The sequence below is a fragment of the Loxodonta africana genome, chromosome 19 (genome assembly GCF_030014295.1).
Source record: "Loxodonta africana isolate mLoxAfr1 chromosome 19, mLoxAfr1.hap2, whole genome shotgun sequence".
In the NCBI taxonomy this organism is placed as follows: domain Eukaryota; kingdom Metazoa; phylum Chordata; class Mammalia; order Proboscidea; family Elephantidae; genus Loxodonta; species Loxodonta africana.
This window is the reverse complement of record NC_087360.1, coordinates 25,963,450-25,981,354: the sequence shown is the minus strand read 5'-3', so window position 1 is coordinate 25,981,354 and position 17,905 is coordinate 25,963,450. Positions and strand designations below refer to the sequence as shown.

Genomic DNA, 17,905 nt, shown 5'->3' with positions numbered 1-17,905 from the left:
CCAGACTCCAATCCCTGCCTTTTTCCTACAGTCGCCCTGCCTCTGTGAGCCCCTGACTTAGGGGATTTTCAATCCATGCCTGTTACACGAAATGTCCATGGCTATCACTCTGAAATGCTTGGAAAAGAAAAAGAAAACCTGGATTTAGATCAATTCCGGCAACACGACCACAAAGAGAGCCCTTATCTTCTTGAGTCTGGTGCCAGCTCACTTTGTTGCTCCATGTGAGTTAGCGGAGAGGGTACAATTTTATTCGAAGGTTCACAGGGCATCGCCACTCTGGGAAAATGAATCTTGTGTGGAACCAACTCACACTATGACAAAAAAGCGATTGTTGGAAGAGTGCCCTGTCTCTCTGCTTTTCACACCTGATAGTCATGAAAACCTCAGTTCATCCTATGTGCTGTGATCGTGAGGCAGTTGTGGCGCAGTGGTAGAATTCTCTCCCTCCATGCAGGAGACCTGGGTTCTATCCTCAGCCAAGATACCTCATGCACAGCCGACACCTGTCCCTCGGTGGAGGCTTTGGAGTTGCTAGGCTACTGAACAGGTTTCAGAGGAGCTTCTAGACTAAGACAGACTAGGAAGAAAGGCCTGGTGATCTACTTCCACAAATTATCCACTGAAAACCCTGTGGGTCATAACAGTCTGATCCACAATCAGTCATGTGGCTATCACAGAACAGGGCAGCACTTCATTGTGCATGGGCTCACCATGAGTCAGGGCAGACTCAAAGGAAGCTATGATTGGAGGTGGGCTTGTTCGGCCCCTGGTGGGTACAGACTCCAGGGATGACCCCCACCTGCTGCCAGCAGCGTCAGGGAAACCCTGCAGGCATCTGTGAGTGCTGAGGAGAAGCAAACCCCCAGTGGGAATCAAGGAAGAGGCAGCCTCAAGGTAAGAGGATGGGAGAAGTAGGCAGGGGTCAGTGCAAACACTGGGTTGGTTAGCGTGTGTGGGATGTGCAGGGAGCCCACTGGAGTGTGGAAAGAATGCAGAGGAGCTGGCAAAGTCGGTCCAGCCAGAGACCTGGGACCTTGCATGCCACAACGAAGATTTGGAGTTGATGCTATGAGCAGTGAGCAGGAGAAAGCATGATGGTATTGAGATTTTAGACAGAATTCCAGTACGGGAGAGAAGGAGGCCTGGGCAAGAAATGAGGTGTGGGAGAAACCACAGGATTTAGGGATCCATGGGGAAGAGAAGAGGTCCAGGGAGAAGGGGCTGGGATTCTGGAACTTCAGTGGGGCAAATAGGAAGCAGAAAGCAGGTGAGGGGCTGGGTGGGGGGGGGCAAGGAGTGAGTTTGGCTTTGAGGTAACCACAGGGCCCCCAGCAGAGATGTTCCTGGTCACGGGGTCTGTGGATCTGAGCTGGAGATGGAGGTTTGGGGCTGCTGCAGCTGTGAGCAGGTGGGGCTCCTAAGAACCCCCTCCAGTCTGGAGCTCCCTGATTTGCTTCCTGTGGGATGGGTGCTACCCTAGTTCTAAGGAGGCACCTCTTTTGGGGCTTATCCACAGAGTAGGGGGTTGGAGAGGGCTCATCCAGGGGGGCAGGAGAAGGGGGCACGCAGCCACATTGGCTCCTCAGCCCTTCCTCTGCAAACCAACCTCTGCACTCCCCGTGGACAACCTCAGCACCAGCCACAGCACGGCCCCCCTTCCGCTCTGGGAACGTGCCCAGCTTTTGGTGGCTGCCACCTCCCACCCACAGCTTCCCAGCAGCCCAAGGCTGAGAAACCTCCCCCTCTCTCCCCACCCCTCGAACACTGGGGAAAGGCAGAAATGTGTACATGCCTGCGCCTTGCTGTCGGTGGGGGCCTGAAGCCCAGAAGGCTGGCCCTGGTGTGGCACTGGACTAGGCCAGGCTCCCCACCGTGCTCTTCTGTGCCTCTACCTACCCCCCATCAACACACTTGCCTCTGTCCTCCCCTTTGAGTGGGCCTGTGCCTCATTGTGCCAGGCAACTGCCCTGCGGGCTGGGATACAGGGGAGCGAAACAGATGTGGTCTCCGTCCTCCGTCCTCCACAGCTCCAGACCAGCGAGGGAGGCCGACATTACGGCAAATGACACGTTAATGAAGGCACAATGACAAACCCCGAGTGGGCGCCCCAGGGGGGACGCAGGTCATGCACACGCAGGGAGGAATTGCTGAAGATGAACCCTTGAGCTGAGATCTGACAAGGGAGATGGGAAATTAACTTGGTCAAAAGAACAGGGAACAGCATTCCAGACAGAGGGAACAGCATAGGCAGAGGTCTTATGGTAGGAGAAAGCTCAGGCATTTCGGGAGCCCAAAGGCTGCCAGTGGGGCAGGAGCCCAGAGGGCAAAGGGCCAGGTGACCGCCCTTACTAGGTATCTGAAAGAGCCTGGAATACACGGGCAACTGGGCAGGAAACCTGCTGGTAAGGATTCACAGGCCAAGAGTTTTAATTTAGCCCCAGCCCTGTACAAACTCAGTGTTTGACCTTTAACACACTTTGCATCTCTAGGCCTTTTTGACAAACCAGTGAGGCCCTCGCTCGCTACGCTCTGATCCTTGGGTGCCAGGAGCCTGTGCCCTAGTTGTTCCCGCCACCTGGAGGCTCCACCCCTTCTCCTGCACATCCACGGCTCAGGCCACAATGTGGACACTACCTCTTCTGCACGTCACTCAGGTCACAGTGTGGACATCACCTCTTCCAGAAGCCACCCTGACCACCCACATCACCCGACTCTCACTCTATTTCATCACCATGCTTTATTTTTGCTGAGCTCTCACTGCAATCTCGCTGCAAGCCTTTTGCTGTGTCTTGTCTGTCTGTCCCCTTGGCTGGGATCTCTGTGCCTGCAGGGACTCAGGAAAGTGCCGGCCAAGTTCTAGAGGCTGAGCGGTAACAGAAAGATGCTTTTGCCCTGGAGTCCAAGGAACCTGAACTCAAACTGTGCACCAAACCCTTCCCAAGTTAATTAGCTCAGAGAATGTAGGCTCGTCCCTCAAACTCGCTGAGCCTCAGTCTTCTCACCTGCAAAGTGGATCATATCTATCACGGAGAGTTGTGGTGAGGTTAGAAGAGAAAGTGCGGGCATGGTACCAAGCCAGCATTGTGTACATGGTGGGCACTCAGCCGAGACTCAGTGGCTTCCTCAGCCCAGCCCTCCCTGCACAGTCACTTGTCTTCCCCCACCCTTGTCTTCTCCCTGCCACTTCCTGTTTTGTGGTGGCTTCCCTCAGTGTCCTGGGGGTTAAAAAAAAAAAAAAGCTAATTAGTGAATTCCCACCAAGTGCTCTTTTGTAGGAAGTCAGAGGGTCCTGATGTTTGCACCTTGTAGGAGACACTGGAAGAGGGCGGTGCTTACTCCACTTAGGAGAGATTGGGGGCATTGAGACTGCTCAGCTCCAGAGCAGCCCTGGCTTCAGCTGTCTTTAAATACACCTCTCACCCGACACTCTGGCCCCAGACCAATCCCCCACACCAGGAACTGTGTTCCAGGGTGGGGAGGGGAAGGGGTCAGGGAGGGAGACTCCTACATGCAGGCCCACCCCCTACCCCCACCAACTGATTCTCAGGCTCCAGCAGTGAGGGGCAGGGAGCCCACCCACGCTCCCAGAATAACCATCCTAGAATGTCAGGCCAACCCTTAGTGATGGGCAAACTAAGGCACACGCAGAGAGAAAGGTGCTGTCCAGAGACACTCAGAGCTAGGCCTGGAACCCTGAAACTCTGCCAAGCACCTTCATGCCCTTTCCATTCGGCACCATGTCATCAACAAGCACCCACAACATACCCACGCTGGTTTTTCAGGGCCCCTTTCAGGGTTTCCCCAGCTCCTCAGGTACCCCTGTGGGTTCCCCCTGCCTTCTGTCTCCCCCATCGAAACATGCCTATGCTGTGGTCCCTCCATTTGGGGTCCGCCAGCCAAGAGGCTAGAGAACACGCCCCAGAGGAGAGCAGCAGAGGCAGCCTGGAGTCAGGAGGGGCTCTCTGCTCTTCCCAGAATGGGTTCCCCTCCACCTCTGAAGCCAAGTCCAGCTCCCACCTCGCCCCCATTCTCAGGAAGTAGGGGTGGCCAGGGACTGATGGAGTTCAAGTTCAACTGCTTCTGCTATCTCAGGATGTCACTGGCCTATGGGTACCCCTCCCAAAGAGGATCCGGGCATGGGAAGGGAGTCCAGTTTTCTGGAGGCCAGGTGGAATCCCTAAGCCCCTGAGGCCCTTCAGAAAGCAGTTTCAAGCACATACTATGTGCGAGGCACTATCACAGGCCTCTTTGAGGGGGGCTGCTATGATCTTGCCCATTTCACAGATGAGGAAACTGAGGTTCAAAGCATTAAATCATTTGCCCAAGGTTACCCAGACAGATGCGACGGGGCTGAGCTGGGATTTTGAACTGAGCCAGTTGTATCTGACTCTGAGGGCTGTGCTTTCTCCCCGAGGTGCTCTACTGCCCTGTGTATACACCCAAGCTTTGTATCTCTATGTGCCTGGGAGGATTTGCAGAGTGCTGGTGGCAGGGGTATGGCTGTGAGTTCACCCATTCCACAAATGCTGAAGGTACCTGCTGTGCTCCAGGCACCGGATGTACCCATGTCCCTCCAGGAAAACACATGAACATATACGTTCATGAGTACACATTTGCACATACACATTTACACGTGCAAGGGCATGTGTGCAGAAACATAACCAGATACACACACACATACACAGAACACTCACAGATACTCACAGACACAAGTACTCCTTTAAACTCCTACACTGACACTTCAAGACGAGGGAGAAGAGATACACATCACACATCAACACACACACACAAACGTGCACCTCCAGCCACACGACCACAACACCCACGTGCAACCCACACACACCAGCCTTCCTCCTGCCCCTCTCACTCCTCTACCCCAATACTCCACAACCCCCAAAGACTCAGGGGAGCCCTGTGCAGACCCAAGAACAATTTGTGTGTGTTTGAGATGCCCCCACAGGCAGCCCCGGGCCAGCTGAGGCATGTGACTTCCTGGACAGGGAAAGGATCTCCAGCCCAGTGCCCAGGTCAAGGACACTTGTGGCTTTGCCACCTAGGGACCCCTCAAGTCACCCCCCACATGGCAACAGAGACACAGGGGTATCAGTTTTAAATACATACAAGTTTTAAATACATGTTGGCACAATATTAACATTAAATACACATCATAAATAAGCTTTATAAATACAAAACTGATAAAAATTGGTAAAAATCGATAAATTAGTCATGCACTCCCCGGAATTGGCCCAGCAGCTGCTGGGCTCCCTCCAGGAGGGCAGTGGTTTCAGCACAAGGAAATTCCATAAAATGACACCAGGGGGAGCAGCTGGCGGCCAGGACCCAAAACTGGAGGCTTCTGGGCACTGGGGGGGGGGGGGGGGGGTGTCTCCTTTTTCCTAAGGGAATTTAGTCTGCACCCATGTCTATTTGCACCACGTGTTCTGATTTACAGAGATAATTTGATATTAACTCTATATCACAGAGTCCCAGCGATTGACAGGCAGAAGGCCCTGAGTCCCTCGCTTCACAAAGAGAAAACTGAGGTCCAGAGAGGTAAAGTCGCTTGCCCGAGGTCACACAGAGAGTTAGGGGCTGAGCTTTGAGCCCCCCAGATCAGTGCTGCTTCTAGGACACCCTGTGCCACTACAGCTGCCTAAAGTGAGGTCCCCCAGATATCCAGTTGTCTGGCCTGAGCCTAGGAATGAGACCTAGGAGGCCCTGACCTCTCTCCCTCCCTTCGGAACCATGACACCAGGGAAAGGAGGAAGTCTAGGGGCAACAGCCCTGCCAGTCACGGAGGGAAAGGCCACAGGCCTCCGCTGAGCAGGTTAGGGAGTGAGTCAGTCTGTGTCATCAGACCCCTGAATCAATGGAAAGTCTGCCCCACGTGGCCCAATGCAGCCATCCCCCCCCGCACTGGGAACTAACTCAGGGCTGGGGACCCCATGGCCTGACACTCCCCCGCAATCCAAAGGAAGTAGAAGGACAGACCTGCCCAGCTGCCATCCCTTAAAGTGCACTTTTGAGTGGAGAAGAATCAAGCGGAGCAGGTTTAAAGACCCCAGGGGGACATATCCTGCACCTGGCACCAGCTCCTCCCATCCATAGAGCATCCTCCACCTTTAAGGGATGTCCTAAAGGCTACCGGGGTGGCAGCCCTCTGGGCACAGGCCTCTTGGCCCTCCTGGAGGGTCTCATCCTGTGGGCCCGCCCCTGTGAGGCCCAGTGGGGGCTGTGTCTCCGGCTCCGGCTCGGACCCTCTGCCCACTCGCTCAAGACCTGCTCCACCGAGTGCATGAAGCGATGGTAGCCTTGCAGGAACTTGCAGCCATCCAACTTGTGGTTAAAGGCATCTGCAGAGAGGCTGGGTGGTGGCAAGGTCCTTGGGCCGGCCCAAGTGGGTGTGACCATCTCTGAGGAGTTGTTGAGGAGCGGGGTTAGGCAGAAGATATTGTTCCTGACCCCGCGGATGTACCCCTCTGCCTGGCTCACCTGCTTCCAGTCCTGATCCTTGTCCTTGGTGATATGGGGCACCTTCTTCTGGAAGGCAGCCAGTCTGTGCAGGACAAGGCCCAGGGTGGCGTTGAGAGTCTGCAGGAAGCCCTTTCTGCTGAGCCCCTGCAGGGTATCCTTGCTAGGGAAGGTCCCAGGGCTCTCCTTGCAGTGCTCTTTATAGTCCAGCTTGTCCAAGCCTTGGATTCGGATCTGGGGGAAAGAAGAATCAGGGAATGAGTGCTGGAGCCCCCATCTCCCACATGCAAGCAGAGCCAGGTCTGGTCTAGACCTCATGGGCCTCCCTATTCATTCCTCCCATTGTACAGATCCAGAAACTGAGGTCCAAGAGGGGAGTGGACCCTCCTGGGTCACTCAGACAGGGTCGGAGTGATGCTGGGAGCCGAGGAGGAGTGACTGCACAGGAGTGATTGTGTGTCAGGTGTTGGGGAGGTGACTGTGAGCTTCAAGAGGGCAGGACACTGGCTCACTGCTCCATCCTGTGCCTAGAACAAAGCACGTAGTAGGTGTGCGATGACTCTGCCCTGGAAAAATGGACGGTCAAGTCTTGGGCTTGGGACTCACACCCCAGCCGGCCAAGTGTGGCCTGGGATGAGTGTGTTGGACCAGTGAGGGGAGAGCCTGAACCTCCCAGTGCTCACTCCTGTCCCACCCCCTGCCCCCCAAGGTCCCTGGGCCTCATACACCGTAAGGGGGCAGGGACTCACATAGGGGTCCAGGAGCATGCTGGTGTTTTGCATGATTTTCGCCTGCTGCTGCATCTGGAGGAGGAGGGTTTGGTACTCTCTGGAGCAGCCACCCATGGCCATCATGCTCAGCAACAGGAGTCCGAGGACCAGGCCTGGGGCAGAGAAGGAGACATCACCTGCCTTGGCGAGGAAGCCACAGGTGGGACCTTGGGGCAACTTTCAGAGGGAGGGGCCTCAGAGGGCCTCAGAGGACCCATCCCTCCATTCCAGGCTTGTGCCATCAAGGGCCAAGTCCCCTGGGGGATGGTGTGTACATGAGCACCTGCTGGGGCCACCACCACCTCCCCATTGACTCACTGCCCAGGACCCAAAAGCACAGTGGCTGCGACTTGCCAAGTAGGCCATTGAGGGGAGGTTGTGGAGCCCACAGGAGCTCCTGTGCCCACCAATCATGCCCGCAGCCCCTGCTGACTTCATGCACATACGCAGACGGCCCAGGAAGGGTTAGCACTCTGCCTGATCCTGGGCTGAGGGATGGCTGCTGCCCTGCCTTGTCAGCCCCCCTGGGCCACAGTAACAGACCCAGCCCTCAAAGCAAGGGCACAAGGGGGCTTCAGTCAGGCAGCCCCGGAACAGCCTGGCCCCTAAACCGTGTCTGTGGAACCATCTGGAAAGGATGTTAGAGACCATCCATCCATGCCCCTGCTTCATAAAGGGGCTACCCTGCTCTCCCAACCCCTCCGTCTTCTCTCTCCACTCTGTCAAGCCCACCAGGAATGCTAGGAGCCCCTGAGAACATTCCACAGTACAGCACAGTTATGGCTCGGTCACTCCCCATCCCCCTCAGGGCACCAGCAGCCACGTGGTCTGAAGGAGCCTGTGGTGCAAGGGCCCGGAAGGCAGTGACACCATCGTCCCTTCCTGAGAACCATTTGGTCCCCTGGGCAGGCTGGCTACTGGGGCTTGAGGGGCCGGACTCCCCGGCATGGCCACCACTCCTAGCCACCTCGCCAGGTGCCTGCTGCCTGGCTCAGGTGAGAGGGTCCGTGTGTGCCATGTGGGACTATGGGTCTGTGTGAGGTGCACTGTAGCGGCTGTCCCCACGCGGCGTGAATGGTGGGGCCAGGCCTGCATGTGGGGTTCCCAGGTTGGTGAGATTGAGGCTTGGGTGACGTAATATGGCTCAAGTGTGTGTGTCGCCGTGTGGGCGTGGCTATATGCGCTGTGTGATTGTGTGGGCTCCCTGACCCAGGCCTGGCTGACTGTATCCTCCCAGACCACCGAATCAGGGAAGAAGGCTCCATTCACCTGCTCAGAGGAGGCCCCACGGCCCCTCAGAATTGCACCATTTTCCTGCCCAGTTTCTGCAGCTTCCTCCTCTGCCCAACACGCCTCCCACCTTCTGCGTCCCCTGCCCCATCCTGCACCCACTCTTCCCTCACTCCCTCAATCCCAGAGTTGGCTGTACATCACATTCCACGGAAAACCTTCCCAGTTCCCCCTCCTCTCCACCCTATGGGCACCTCGTTCTCAGTGGGCCCCTCTCTTGGCCCGACCTCCTGGCTCTCTCCCTTCTCAGCATCCTTCTGCCCAGTGCCCCCCAGCTCCCGGAGGGTAGAAGGTGCCCACCTGCTCCCCACCAGTGGCAGTAGAATCAGGTGGTGGTGGGGAGGAAGGAAGCACTCACCGAGCAGTGTCTTCCACGTGAGCTGTACCTGCATGCTGGGTGACAGGGCTCCGGCCCGCGCCTGCTGGGGGTGACAGCTCCCGCCTGGGAGCTCCGCGGGTCAGCCGCCACTTTATGCCCGCCGGGGTGATTGGCCAACACCTCGTGAGGTGGGTGGGGAGGGGGAGGGGGAAGGGCAGGCCTTCTGGGAACATGACCCCAAAAACCAAAGTCTCCACGGGCGGCCAATGGGCGCTGGGCGCGGTCCATGTCCGCTCCTCCTCCTGTTTTCTTCGAATTTGTTCTTCGAGGTCAGCCCCACGCCCAGGGATGATGCAAACCGCAGCCTCAGCCTTCCTGGGTGAGCAGGGTGCATGGGGGTCCGCACCACCTGCAGGGGCCTGTGCCCAGGAAAGGGGAGAGTCTTTGAGCGTGGGCCCTGGAGAACCCGGGCGGCTCAGCCCAGGGCCACCGCCTCCAGGGCACTGTGGTCTGGAGCTGAGGGGAGCAAGACATCTTCCTTCTTGAGTGCCCTCCCGCCCTCCTGCTGGGGCTGTTGGGACATCTGTGAGCGGAAACCACCAGGCTCTGGGCACAGAGCCAGACTCCGGCTGGCAGCCCCAAGATTGTGGTCAGGCCCCCCAACCCTCACCTCCCAGCTCAATTGTCTCCTTTCTCCCACCATGCATCCCCCACCCAGCCAGACTTCCCATCCCTCCTCAACAGACAGGCCATCTGGGGAGAACAAGGCACTGGGAGCAAGAGGAACAGGAGATCAGGGTTCAAGCCCACTGACATGCTGTGTGACTTGGGGCAAGTCACTCAACCTCTCTGGGCCTCAGAGACCCCACCTGAAATACGAGAAAAGGAAGCATTTCCCAGCCCACCTTACAGGGCCACTGCTGTCAGGACATAAAAGGCAAAAGACCTTTGAAGGGAAAGGAAAAGATGAAAGTCTAATTCCAAGTACTGGCTGTTGGAGGGGTGGGGTTGGGGGCGGAGGAGACGGGGAAGCTGTGAGCTCAGAGGGGAAGCCAGGGAGGAGGAGTCGTTACGGTGACAGTTAAGGACCAGGTTTCACTTTCTCTGAAAGATAGCAATCGATCGTGGGGCAGCCTTTATTTCTCGTAGACCTCAGAATGTCAGCGTGAAGGGGCCCCAGAGAGAGCGCCTCCCTGGTCAACCTGCTACTTTACTGTGGGGTAAACTGAGGCCTGGGCGAGAGCAGACAGGAGACAGAGGAGCTGGCACATCTACCGGACCCAGAAGGGGGTCCTTGTCCTGCACCCTCAGGAGCTCGGCTAGGGGAGGCCTGGAAAGTTGGGGCAGGTTCTCCGAGGACTGCTAGGGAGGCCTGAGCTGCTCCCGTTAGGGGAACATTGGGCCCGCGGAGCCTGGACCAAGTAACTAAGGTAGCCGGAAAGGAGGAGGGCTGGACATGCTCCTGCCCACCCCAGCCCCGGGTGCTATTCACGACCACTGAGGCTGTAGCCATAGTGGTGAAGTGCTGTGGCTGCTAACCAAGAGGTCAGCAGTTCAAATCCACCAGGCGCTCCTTAGAAACTCTATTGGGCAGTTCTACTCTGTCCTATAGGGTCACTATGAGTCGCAATCGGCTCGACGGCAGTGGGTTTGTTTCTGGTTTTGGAGGCTGCGCCCAGGCTCCCCACCACTGAAGACCATCACTGACATACTCACTCAACAAACTCTTTATGCACCCACTCTGTGCCACCCACTCCCAGGAGCAGAGGATCCAGCAATTTCCCAAGCAGATGCACCCCCTCATCCATGAGGCTGCCTTCACCCCCCTACTCCCTGTTACCCCAACAAGGTGCTCCTACTCCAGGTCCAATCCCCTACCACCGCCACCCCCATAGGCCGCTTCTGGATTCTCATCCCGAGAATGTTGCTTCCACTAAATTCCTCATCTTGGGGGCCCCCACCCCCACAGTGCCCTTTCCTGGGACTCCGTGCCAAGCCCGAATCCTTCTCAATTTCACATCCCTAGTCTCCTTCAAGCCCTGCAACAGCCAGAAGGGGAGGGCGACCAGACAGGGCTGGCTGGGCTCATCTCAATGAGGACATGAATCTCAGAAGCTCAGGGCTGCTTAAAGCAGGGAGGTAAGCCTGGCTGGAGAGCTTCTTGCCCCTCAGTGGAGTCCAGCTCCACCAAACTCCAAGCAGGCAACCAGGCCAAACACGCAGGGGGGCCTGAAAGCCAAGGGACCTCAAACTGTTTTTAGCCAAGTCAGATATATGCCCAGCCTACCCTGCATAGGACTAAACACACAGAAATTCCAGGCAGGTTGAATTCTTGCCTTTCATGTGGGAGACCCAGGTTCAATGCATAGCCAATGCCCCTCGTGCCCAGCCACCCCCCAGGGGCAGATTAACCAATATGCAAGGTATGAACTGGCTTACATTAAGCAAGGCTTATTTATTTTAACTTACTAATCTGTGGAAACCCTGGTGGCATAGTGGTTAAGTGCTACAGCTGCTAACCAAAGGGTTGGCAGTTTGACTACGCCAGACACTCCTTGGAAACTCTGTGGGGCAGTTCTACCCTGTCCTGTAGGGTCGCTATGAGTCAGAATCAACTCGATGGCACTGGGTTTGGTTTGGTTTGGACTAATCTGTAGTGTACAGTTTCACATGGGTGAGATGTAGTGAATATTTCAAAGATGTGAAAAACAGGTGAAGTTGTGCACTACAGATTAGTAAGTAAGCACAAGTGAGCATACCTTGTTTATTAGGTAATTTGACCCTGGCACCATCCATCACTGTGAAGGCTTATGTGTTGGTGTGATGCTGAACAGGTTCCTGAAGAGGTTCCAGACCAAGACAGTCTGGGAAGAAAGACCTGGAGATGTACTTCTGAAAATCAGTCAATGAAAGCCCTAAGGATCACAAATGATCCTGTCCTCAACCGTTCATGGGGATGGCACAGGGCCATTCCATAGTGCATGGGGTTGGTCAACTTGATGATAGCTAACAACAATAACAAGAGCCTCAGTCACCCACTCTGGGTAGGCCAAGGCCCAGCTGGCTTCAGGTCACTGAAGCTCCTCATGAGTGGGCTGGTACACCACCCCCATCTCTCTCACCCGAGACAACACAAGTAGCTGAGAGCCTCGGCAATGCCCTGAGCGCACTCTGGTTTATAGACAGTCAGGTGTATACCACGTCTAGAGTGATCATCGCAGCTCCTGCTGCTTGACCGCCACGCTCACCCGGGCAGCCAAGTGCTTTCACCTGATTCCATCCTCCCACAAGGCCAAGGAGGCCACGCTGTCTCCTCAGTGTAAAAGGCCTCCAAGCGCAGAGAGGTGAGGTTGAGCGCTCTGAGCACTTGGTTAATCAGGGTGCCATGTGCAGCCCCAGGGACCAGGTCACCAAAGACAAGGAAGGGCTTGCAAGAGGACGGCATGGTTGGAGTCCTCTTGGGCCCAGAGTTAGGGGGGAGCTCCCAGCCAGAGCAAGAGGGACAGTGATGGGCAGGGAGTGGGGGCAGTTTATTCAGTACGCAAGGTAAGCACGGTGCTTACTTTGCTTACCAGATCATCTGTAGTAACAATCTCACATTTTTTTCACCACATCAAAGATTCTGCTTCTAGGTATGGCTGGCATCTGTCTCTCCCCCAACCCCACAGCACCTTCCTACAGAATCAAATTGTCTTTTCATATTTACAATCAGTGACAGGGGCAGATGACCCAGTGTAAACAAGGTAAACATGGGCTTACTTCTGCTTACTTACTAATCTGTAGTGAAATTGTTCACTACAGATGATCTGGTAAGCAAACTAAGCCCCATGCTTACCTTACCTATTGGATAATCTGCCGCTGTCAGGGAGGACAAGGAGTGGCCCCAGGTAAGGAGGCCTGGCTGCCCACCTAAGCAAAGCATAAAGGGAAGATGCGTCACCATTTCTGGTGAGGTCAGCAGCCAGTGACGTCCCTCTCGCCGCCAGGAAAAGCTTGCAACACGGCCCAGTCAGTATAAATAGGCTCTGACCGCAGGGCCGGGCTGCCCCCTTCTCCTAGGCCACGTCAGCCAGGGCCACATGATTTGAGAGAGGAAGAGGAGCATCTTGGTTCCTCAGAACTGCTCTTTCCTTGCCTTTCCGGCCCACTCTCTGGCTGGCAGGCCCTGTCCCTTTAAATGCAAGGACAGGACTTGAGATGGGCCTGGGATGCAGATCCAAAATGGAGTCAGGAAGCTGGTTCCCTGGGGTGGAGGGGGCTCAGAGCTTCTAGGGGTGGCCCCAACTTGCTGGTTGGGAGGCAGGGGATCAAGCCATTTCCAGTCTCAGTCTCAGCATTCTTGGCCTGGTCACATCCCCTTCCGGAGCCTCGGCTTCCCCTCTATAATATGCAGCAACGTAACTGAACAGTAAAAAGACAAACAACCCAATTAAAAATGGCCAAAGGAACTGAATAGGCATTTCTCCAAAGAGATTCAAATGGCCAGCAAGCACATGGAAAGATGCTCATCATCACATTAGTCAAAAGAGAAATGCAAATCAAAACCACCATGAGATACCACTTCACACCCACTAGGATGGCTGTGATTGAAAAGACAGATAATAACAAGCGTTGGTGATGAGGTGGAAAAATTGGAACCTTTATACATTGCTGGTAGGAATGTAAAACGGTGCAGCTGCTGTAGAAATAGATTGGTAGCTCCTCAAAAAGTTAAACATAGGATTACCATGCTGTTGTTTTTATTCGCTGGCAAGTCGGCTCTGACTCATGGCAACCTTACTTAGAACAAAACGTTGTCCGTTCTGCGCCGTCTTCATGATTGTTGGTGTGTTTGAGTCCATTGTTGTGGTGATTGTGTCAATCCATCTCATTGAGGGTTTCCCTCATTTTTGCTGACCCTCTACTTTACCAGGAGTCCCTGGGTGGTGCAGACAGTAACATGCTCAACTGGTAACTGAAGGGTCAAGTACACCCAGAGGGCCTTGGTTGAAAGGCCTGGTGACCTACTTTTAAAAAAGCAGCCATTGAAAACCCTGGAGTACAGTTTCCACCCTGACACTCATGGGGTCGCCATGAGTCGGAGTCAGTTGGTTTTCTACTTTACCCAAACACGATGTCCTTTGGTAAAGGAAACTATAATTTCCAGAATACCATACAGCATAGAGCAGAATTACCACATGACCCAGAAATTGTGCTCCTAGATATACACCTAAGAGAATTAAAAGCATAAGCCATGCAAAAAACTTGTACAGAAATGTTCATATGGCACATTTCACAATAGCCAAACAGTGGAAACAAGATAAATACCCATCAACTGATGCATGGATAAACAAAATGTGGTATAACCACATAAAACAGAGTGAAGCATTGATATATGCTACAACAGAAGTTGAAAAACATCGTGCTCAGTGAAAGAAACCAGATACAAAAGGCCACATGTTGTACGATTCCTTTAAATGAAATATCTAGAATTGGCAAATCCACAGAGACAGAAAGTAGAGCGGTTGCCAGGGGTTGGGGAAGGAGAGAACGGGGAGTGGCTGCTAATGGTACAGGGTCTCCTTTAGGGGTGATAAAATGTTTTGGAGCTAGATACAGGTGGTCATTGCACAACACTGTGAATAGACTAAAAGCTGCTGAATTATATAAAGTGGTGGCCTTCATTGTGTGTGAATTATATCTCAATTTAAAAATGCAGTCTTGAGCACTGTACTCTGTAAAGAACTATCTGTGTGTGATCAAATTAACAACAGCAACCCCAAAGGTTAGACAGGAAGCTTAGCGGTAAGTGCATGTTAATGGCGGAGGAAAAATTGGGAAAAAAGGGTGAGCATGGTTGCACAACTTGAAGAATGTAATCAATGCCACTGAATTATACGTGTAGAAATTGTTTAATTGGTGTATGTTCTGCTGCGTATATGTTCAACAACAAAAAATCGGATAAATTACTTAAAAAAAAAAAAATGCAGTGGCAAAAGCTACCTGCAGGACCGCCAGGGAAGTGCAATGTGATATTGCAGCCAAGTCCCTGGCCCGTTGCTGGCGCTCGGTGACTACTACCCGCCAGCCACTGGGGCAGACGGAGGCGCACAGTTGCTTATGTCACAGGGTAACTTTGAGGGCAATTGGGAAAGGCAGTGTTACATAAACCTGTAAGGTCGGGGCAAGGGCACCCTATCAGGGGGATCCCACAACCCACGTGGCAGTGAGTTTGGCCCCACACAGACGTCTTCTGGGACCTGGCGTTTCCACAGGTGTAGAATGTCATGTGCTCCACGTGCTACACTGAGCCCCGTGGTCCCACCACATGGGTAACTGGCCCCCCTTGCAGGAACCTGAACACCATTCCAGAAGCGAAGAGTAGAGAGAGAACTCAGTTCTGTTCAGTCAGCCTCACTGTCCACCTCATGCCAGCCCCAGGACCTCAGACCAGGCTCTGCCACAGGAAAGGCAGGCAGGGGCTGACACATCTACTTTGAGGTGGGATGACCATAGCACGCCAACCTGGGGGACAGGAGACGAGGTGCTGACCTGGCCTGCTGTCTGCTGGCTGGCCTGGAACAACGCCTACCCCCACCCTCTCAGAGCCCAGGGTCCTTGTCTGTGAGATGAGGGGATGCACAAGATGGCCGTAGAAAGTTCTGACCCCAGAACCAGACAAGGTCCGCCTCAGCAATAATCACTGCAACACTACTCGAAATAAAAACAGCACCAAACATAAAATGAGAAAAAGGAAGTCCAAATGAGTCTTGACTTTCCTCATGATGACAGCATACGATGCCTATTTTGAAACATCACATTCTTGCCAAAAACAATTTTTGGTGCCCCAGGCACGTGCTGTCTGCCCAGTGTTTCCGGAGCCTTCTGCATGCCAGGCCCAGTTCTAAGCATTTTACAAGGGTCACCATCTCAATAAATCCCCCCAGCCACCTGGTGGGGCATATGTAGTTATCTGTCCTGTAGGTGGGGAAACTGAGGCCGATGAGACAGAGTCATTTGCTGAAGAGCATGCAATTGGGAGGATACAGAGGCAGGTTGGGCCCAAGCAGCCCTCCAAGAGCCCATGAGATTTGATCAGCACGCTGTATGCCCAGAGGATCACCCAGAACATGCCACCACGTGGGTCAACAAAAGTGAAAATGAACGGCTGTTACAGGGGAGGGGACGTCCACTCCCACAGTGGGAGGCTGGCTGCAGGGAGGTACCTGCCTCTAAGGCTGTGATTGGGTCCCTCCAAAACATGTTGATGTCTTAATCCGCAATACCTGTGAACATATCCTTGCTTGGAAACAGGGTCTTGGAAGATGTTATCCATTAAGTTAGTATGAGGTAATACCGGAGTAGGGCAGGTCCTAATCCTACATGACTGCTGTGCTTACAAAAGAGAAGAGACACAGAAGGACAGAGACAGACAATGGAGTTGCGCTGCAGCTGTGATCCAAGGAACACTGGGGTTTATCAGAAGCTGGGAGAGACAAGGAAAGATCATCCCCTAGAGACTTGGGAGGGAACGTGTCCTGGTGGGCACATCATTGTGGACTTATAGCCTCCAGAACTGTGAGACAATAAATTCCTGTTCTTATAAGCCTCCCGGTTTTTAGTATTTTATTACAGTTGCCTTAGGAAACTACAAGAGGAGGTCAGTATTTCTGCAGGTCTGGAAAGACAAGGCTGGTTTTATCAGCAAAGATGGAGAAAAGAAATGCCATAGATCCCATGTGGAGGGACCTGCATGAGCCACCTGGAAGCAGGGCCCAGCACAAGACAAGTTTAGAGAAAGGCAGTGCAGCGGGAACTGGTCAAGGAGGGAGGAGGGGAAGGAGAGAGGGACCCTGAGCCTCCTTCCTCCCCTCTGGGCTTTGCTACCATCGCAGCCTCTCCAGAGGGGCCTGGACAACACAGCCTGGTCCCATAGTCCCACTCCCTTGCCTAAAATACTTCCCTGGCTTTCCACTGCTGTTCAGGTAAGGCCAGAGCCATTACTTTGACCACCTGGTCTTTGTGGTGTGGCCCCTGCCTTCTCCTCAGACTCGTCCACACCTTTCTCACCCACTACCTTCTCTGACCTTCCTCAGTCCCTCACAGGAGCCAACGCTCGCCTCGGGGCCTTTGCACATGATGGTCCCACCGCCTTGAACACTCCACCCACTTAACTGCCACTCGGGCACCAAAGTGCAGTCCAAGCTCCATCTCTACAGGGAAGATCACCCTCCACTCCAGGCTGAGTGTCCCATGCCCTCCCAGAGTCCTGGGTGCCCCTCTTTGTAGCATTCTCCAGAGCTGTACATTTTTATAACTGAGGACTGTCTCCCCACCGTGGCTGTGGCTGTCCATCGCTTGTCCAGAGCACAGAGGCCTGGGATATAGAAGGTGCTGAAGAAATCCTTGCTGACTGGATGAGTGAAGGAACAGACACAAGTGGCCATCTGCAAAAGCCCAGGGAAGGTGAGTTTCAGCCCCTGGCTGGAGGACCCCGGCATGTTCCCGGCCTACACCTGGTGCACCTGCGGCCAGGCCTCTAGAGGTGTGGGCCCACCTCATTGCTGGGTGGGAGCAGGTTCTCTCCAGCCTTTTCCATCCACTGTCTCGGCCCCCTCCCCTGAAGTAACTCAAACTATATCACTCACGATACACCAGAACATCTGATCCTGTTTCTGGGAAGTCTCGGTTTTAAAGATGCTGACTTTTCCTTCATGACAATATTTTTAAAACGAATTCAGAATTTGCTCTTTTACCCACTCCAGGCAGATTTCAACATTTTCCTGGAAAACCAAAAAAAAAAAAAAAAAAAAAAACCACACATACGCACAAAGTAAAGACATTTCTCATCTTTTTTTATAGAATTCATTTCAGAATAAATACCATGTAAACTATACCTTGACAGCCTCACAGAAAAAGGACAGTTTCCACTGGAGGATATGGTCCTACATATTGCAAAACCAACAAAATACTTTAGGGTGGCTTTTCATTTCTTCATTCAACCATCATTTAAATGCCCACAGTGGTGTACAGGTGAGGGCACCCGGCTTGGTGCAAGGAGAAAATCAGCAGG

The 17,905-nt window shown here is 53.9% G+C and overlaps 1 protein-coding gene across 3 annotated transcripts; it reads right to left on the bottom strand.

Moving 5' to 3' along the window:
- Positions 1-3,224: 3,224 nt before the first annotated feature.
- Positions 3,225-17,599, bottom strand: OSM (oncostatin M). 3 transcript variants are annotated; one of them, XM_003419146.3, is made up of 3 exons: positions 8,893-17,591; positions 7,224-7,357; positions 3,227-6,708 (listed from the first exon to the last, which is right to left on the bottom strand). In XM_003419146.3, the coding sequence occupies exons 1-3, from the start codon at positions 8,924-8,926 to the stop codon at positions 6,145-6,147; spliced, it is 732 nt and encodes a 243-aa protein (XP_003419194.1). In that variant the 5' UTR covers positions 8,927-17,591; the 3' UTR covers positions 3,227-6,144. The 3 variants fall into 3 exon arrangements, with proteins under 3 accessions (XP_023415011.1, XP_064128555.1, XP_003419194.1); XM_023559243.2 differs by lacking the exon at positions 7,224-7,357 and having other exon boundaries at positions 3,225-6,708; positions 8,893-17,599; XM_064272485.1 differs by lacking the exon at positions 8,893-17,591 and having other exon boundaries at positions 3,226-7,040; positions 7,224-7,335.
- Positions 17,600-17,905: the final 306 nt, after the last annotated feature.

What these genes read in the sequence shown, in the direction of transcription:
- OSM (XM_023559243.2), bottom strand. Translation starts at nt 9,141, where the DNA reads ATGGACCGCGCCCAGCGCCCATTGGCCGCCCGTGGAGACTTTGGTTTT. An exon ending in CACGTGGAAGACACTGCTCG is followed by an intron (nt 6,709 to 8,892) that starts GTGAGTGCTTCC and finishes TCTTTCCCCCAG; the next exon opens with ATCCGAATCCAAGGCTTGGA.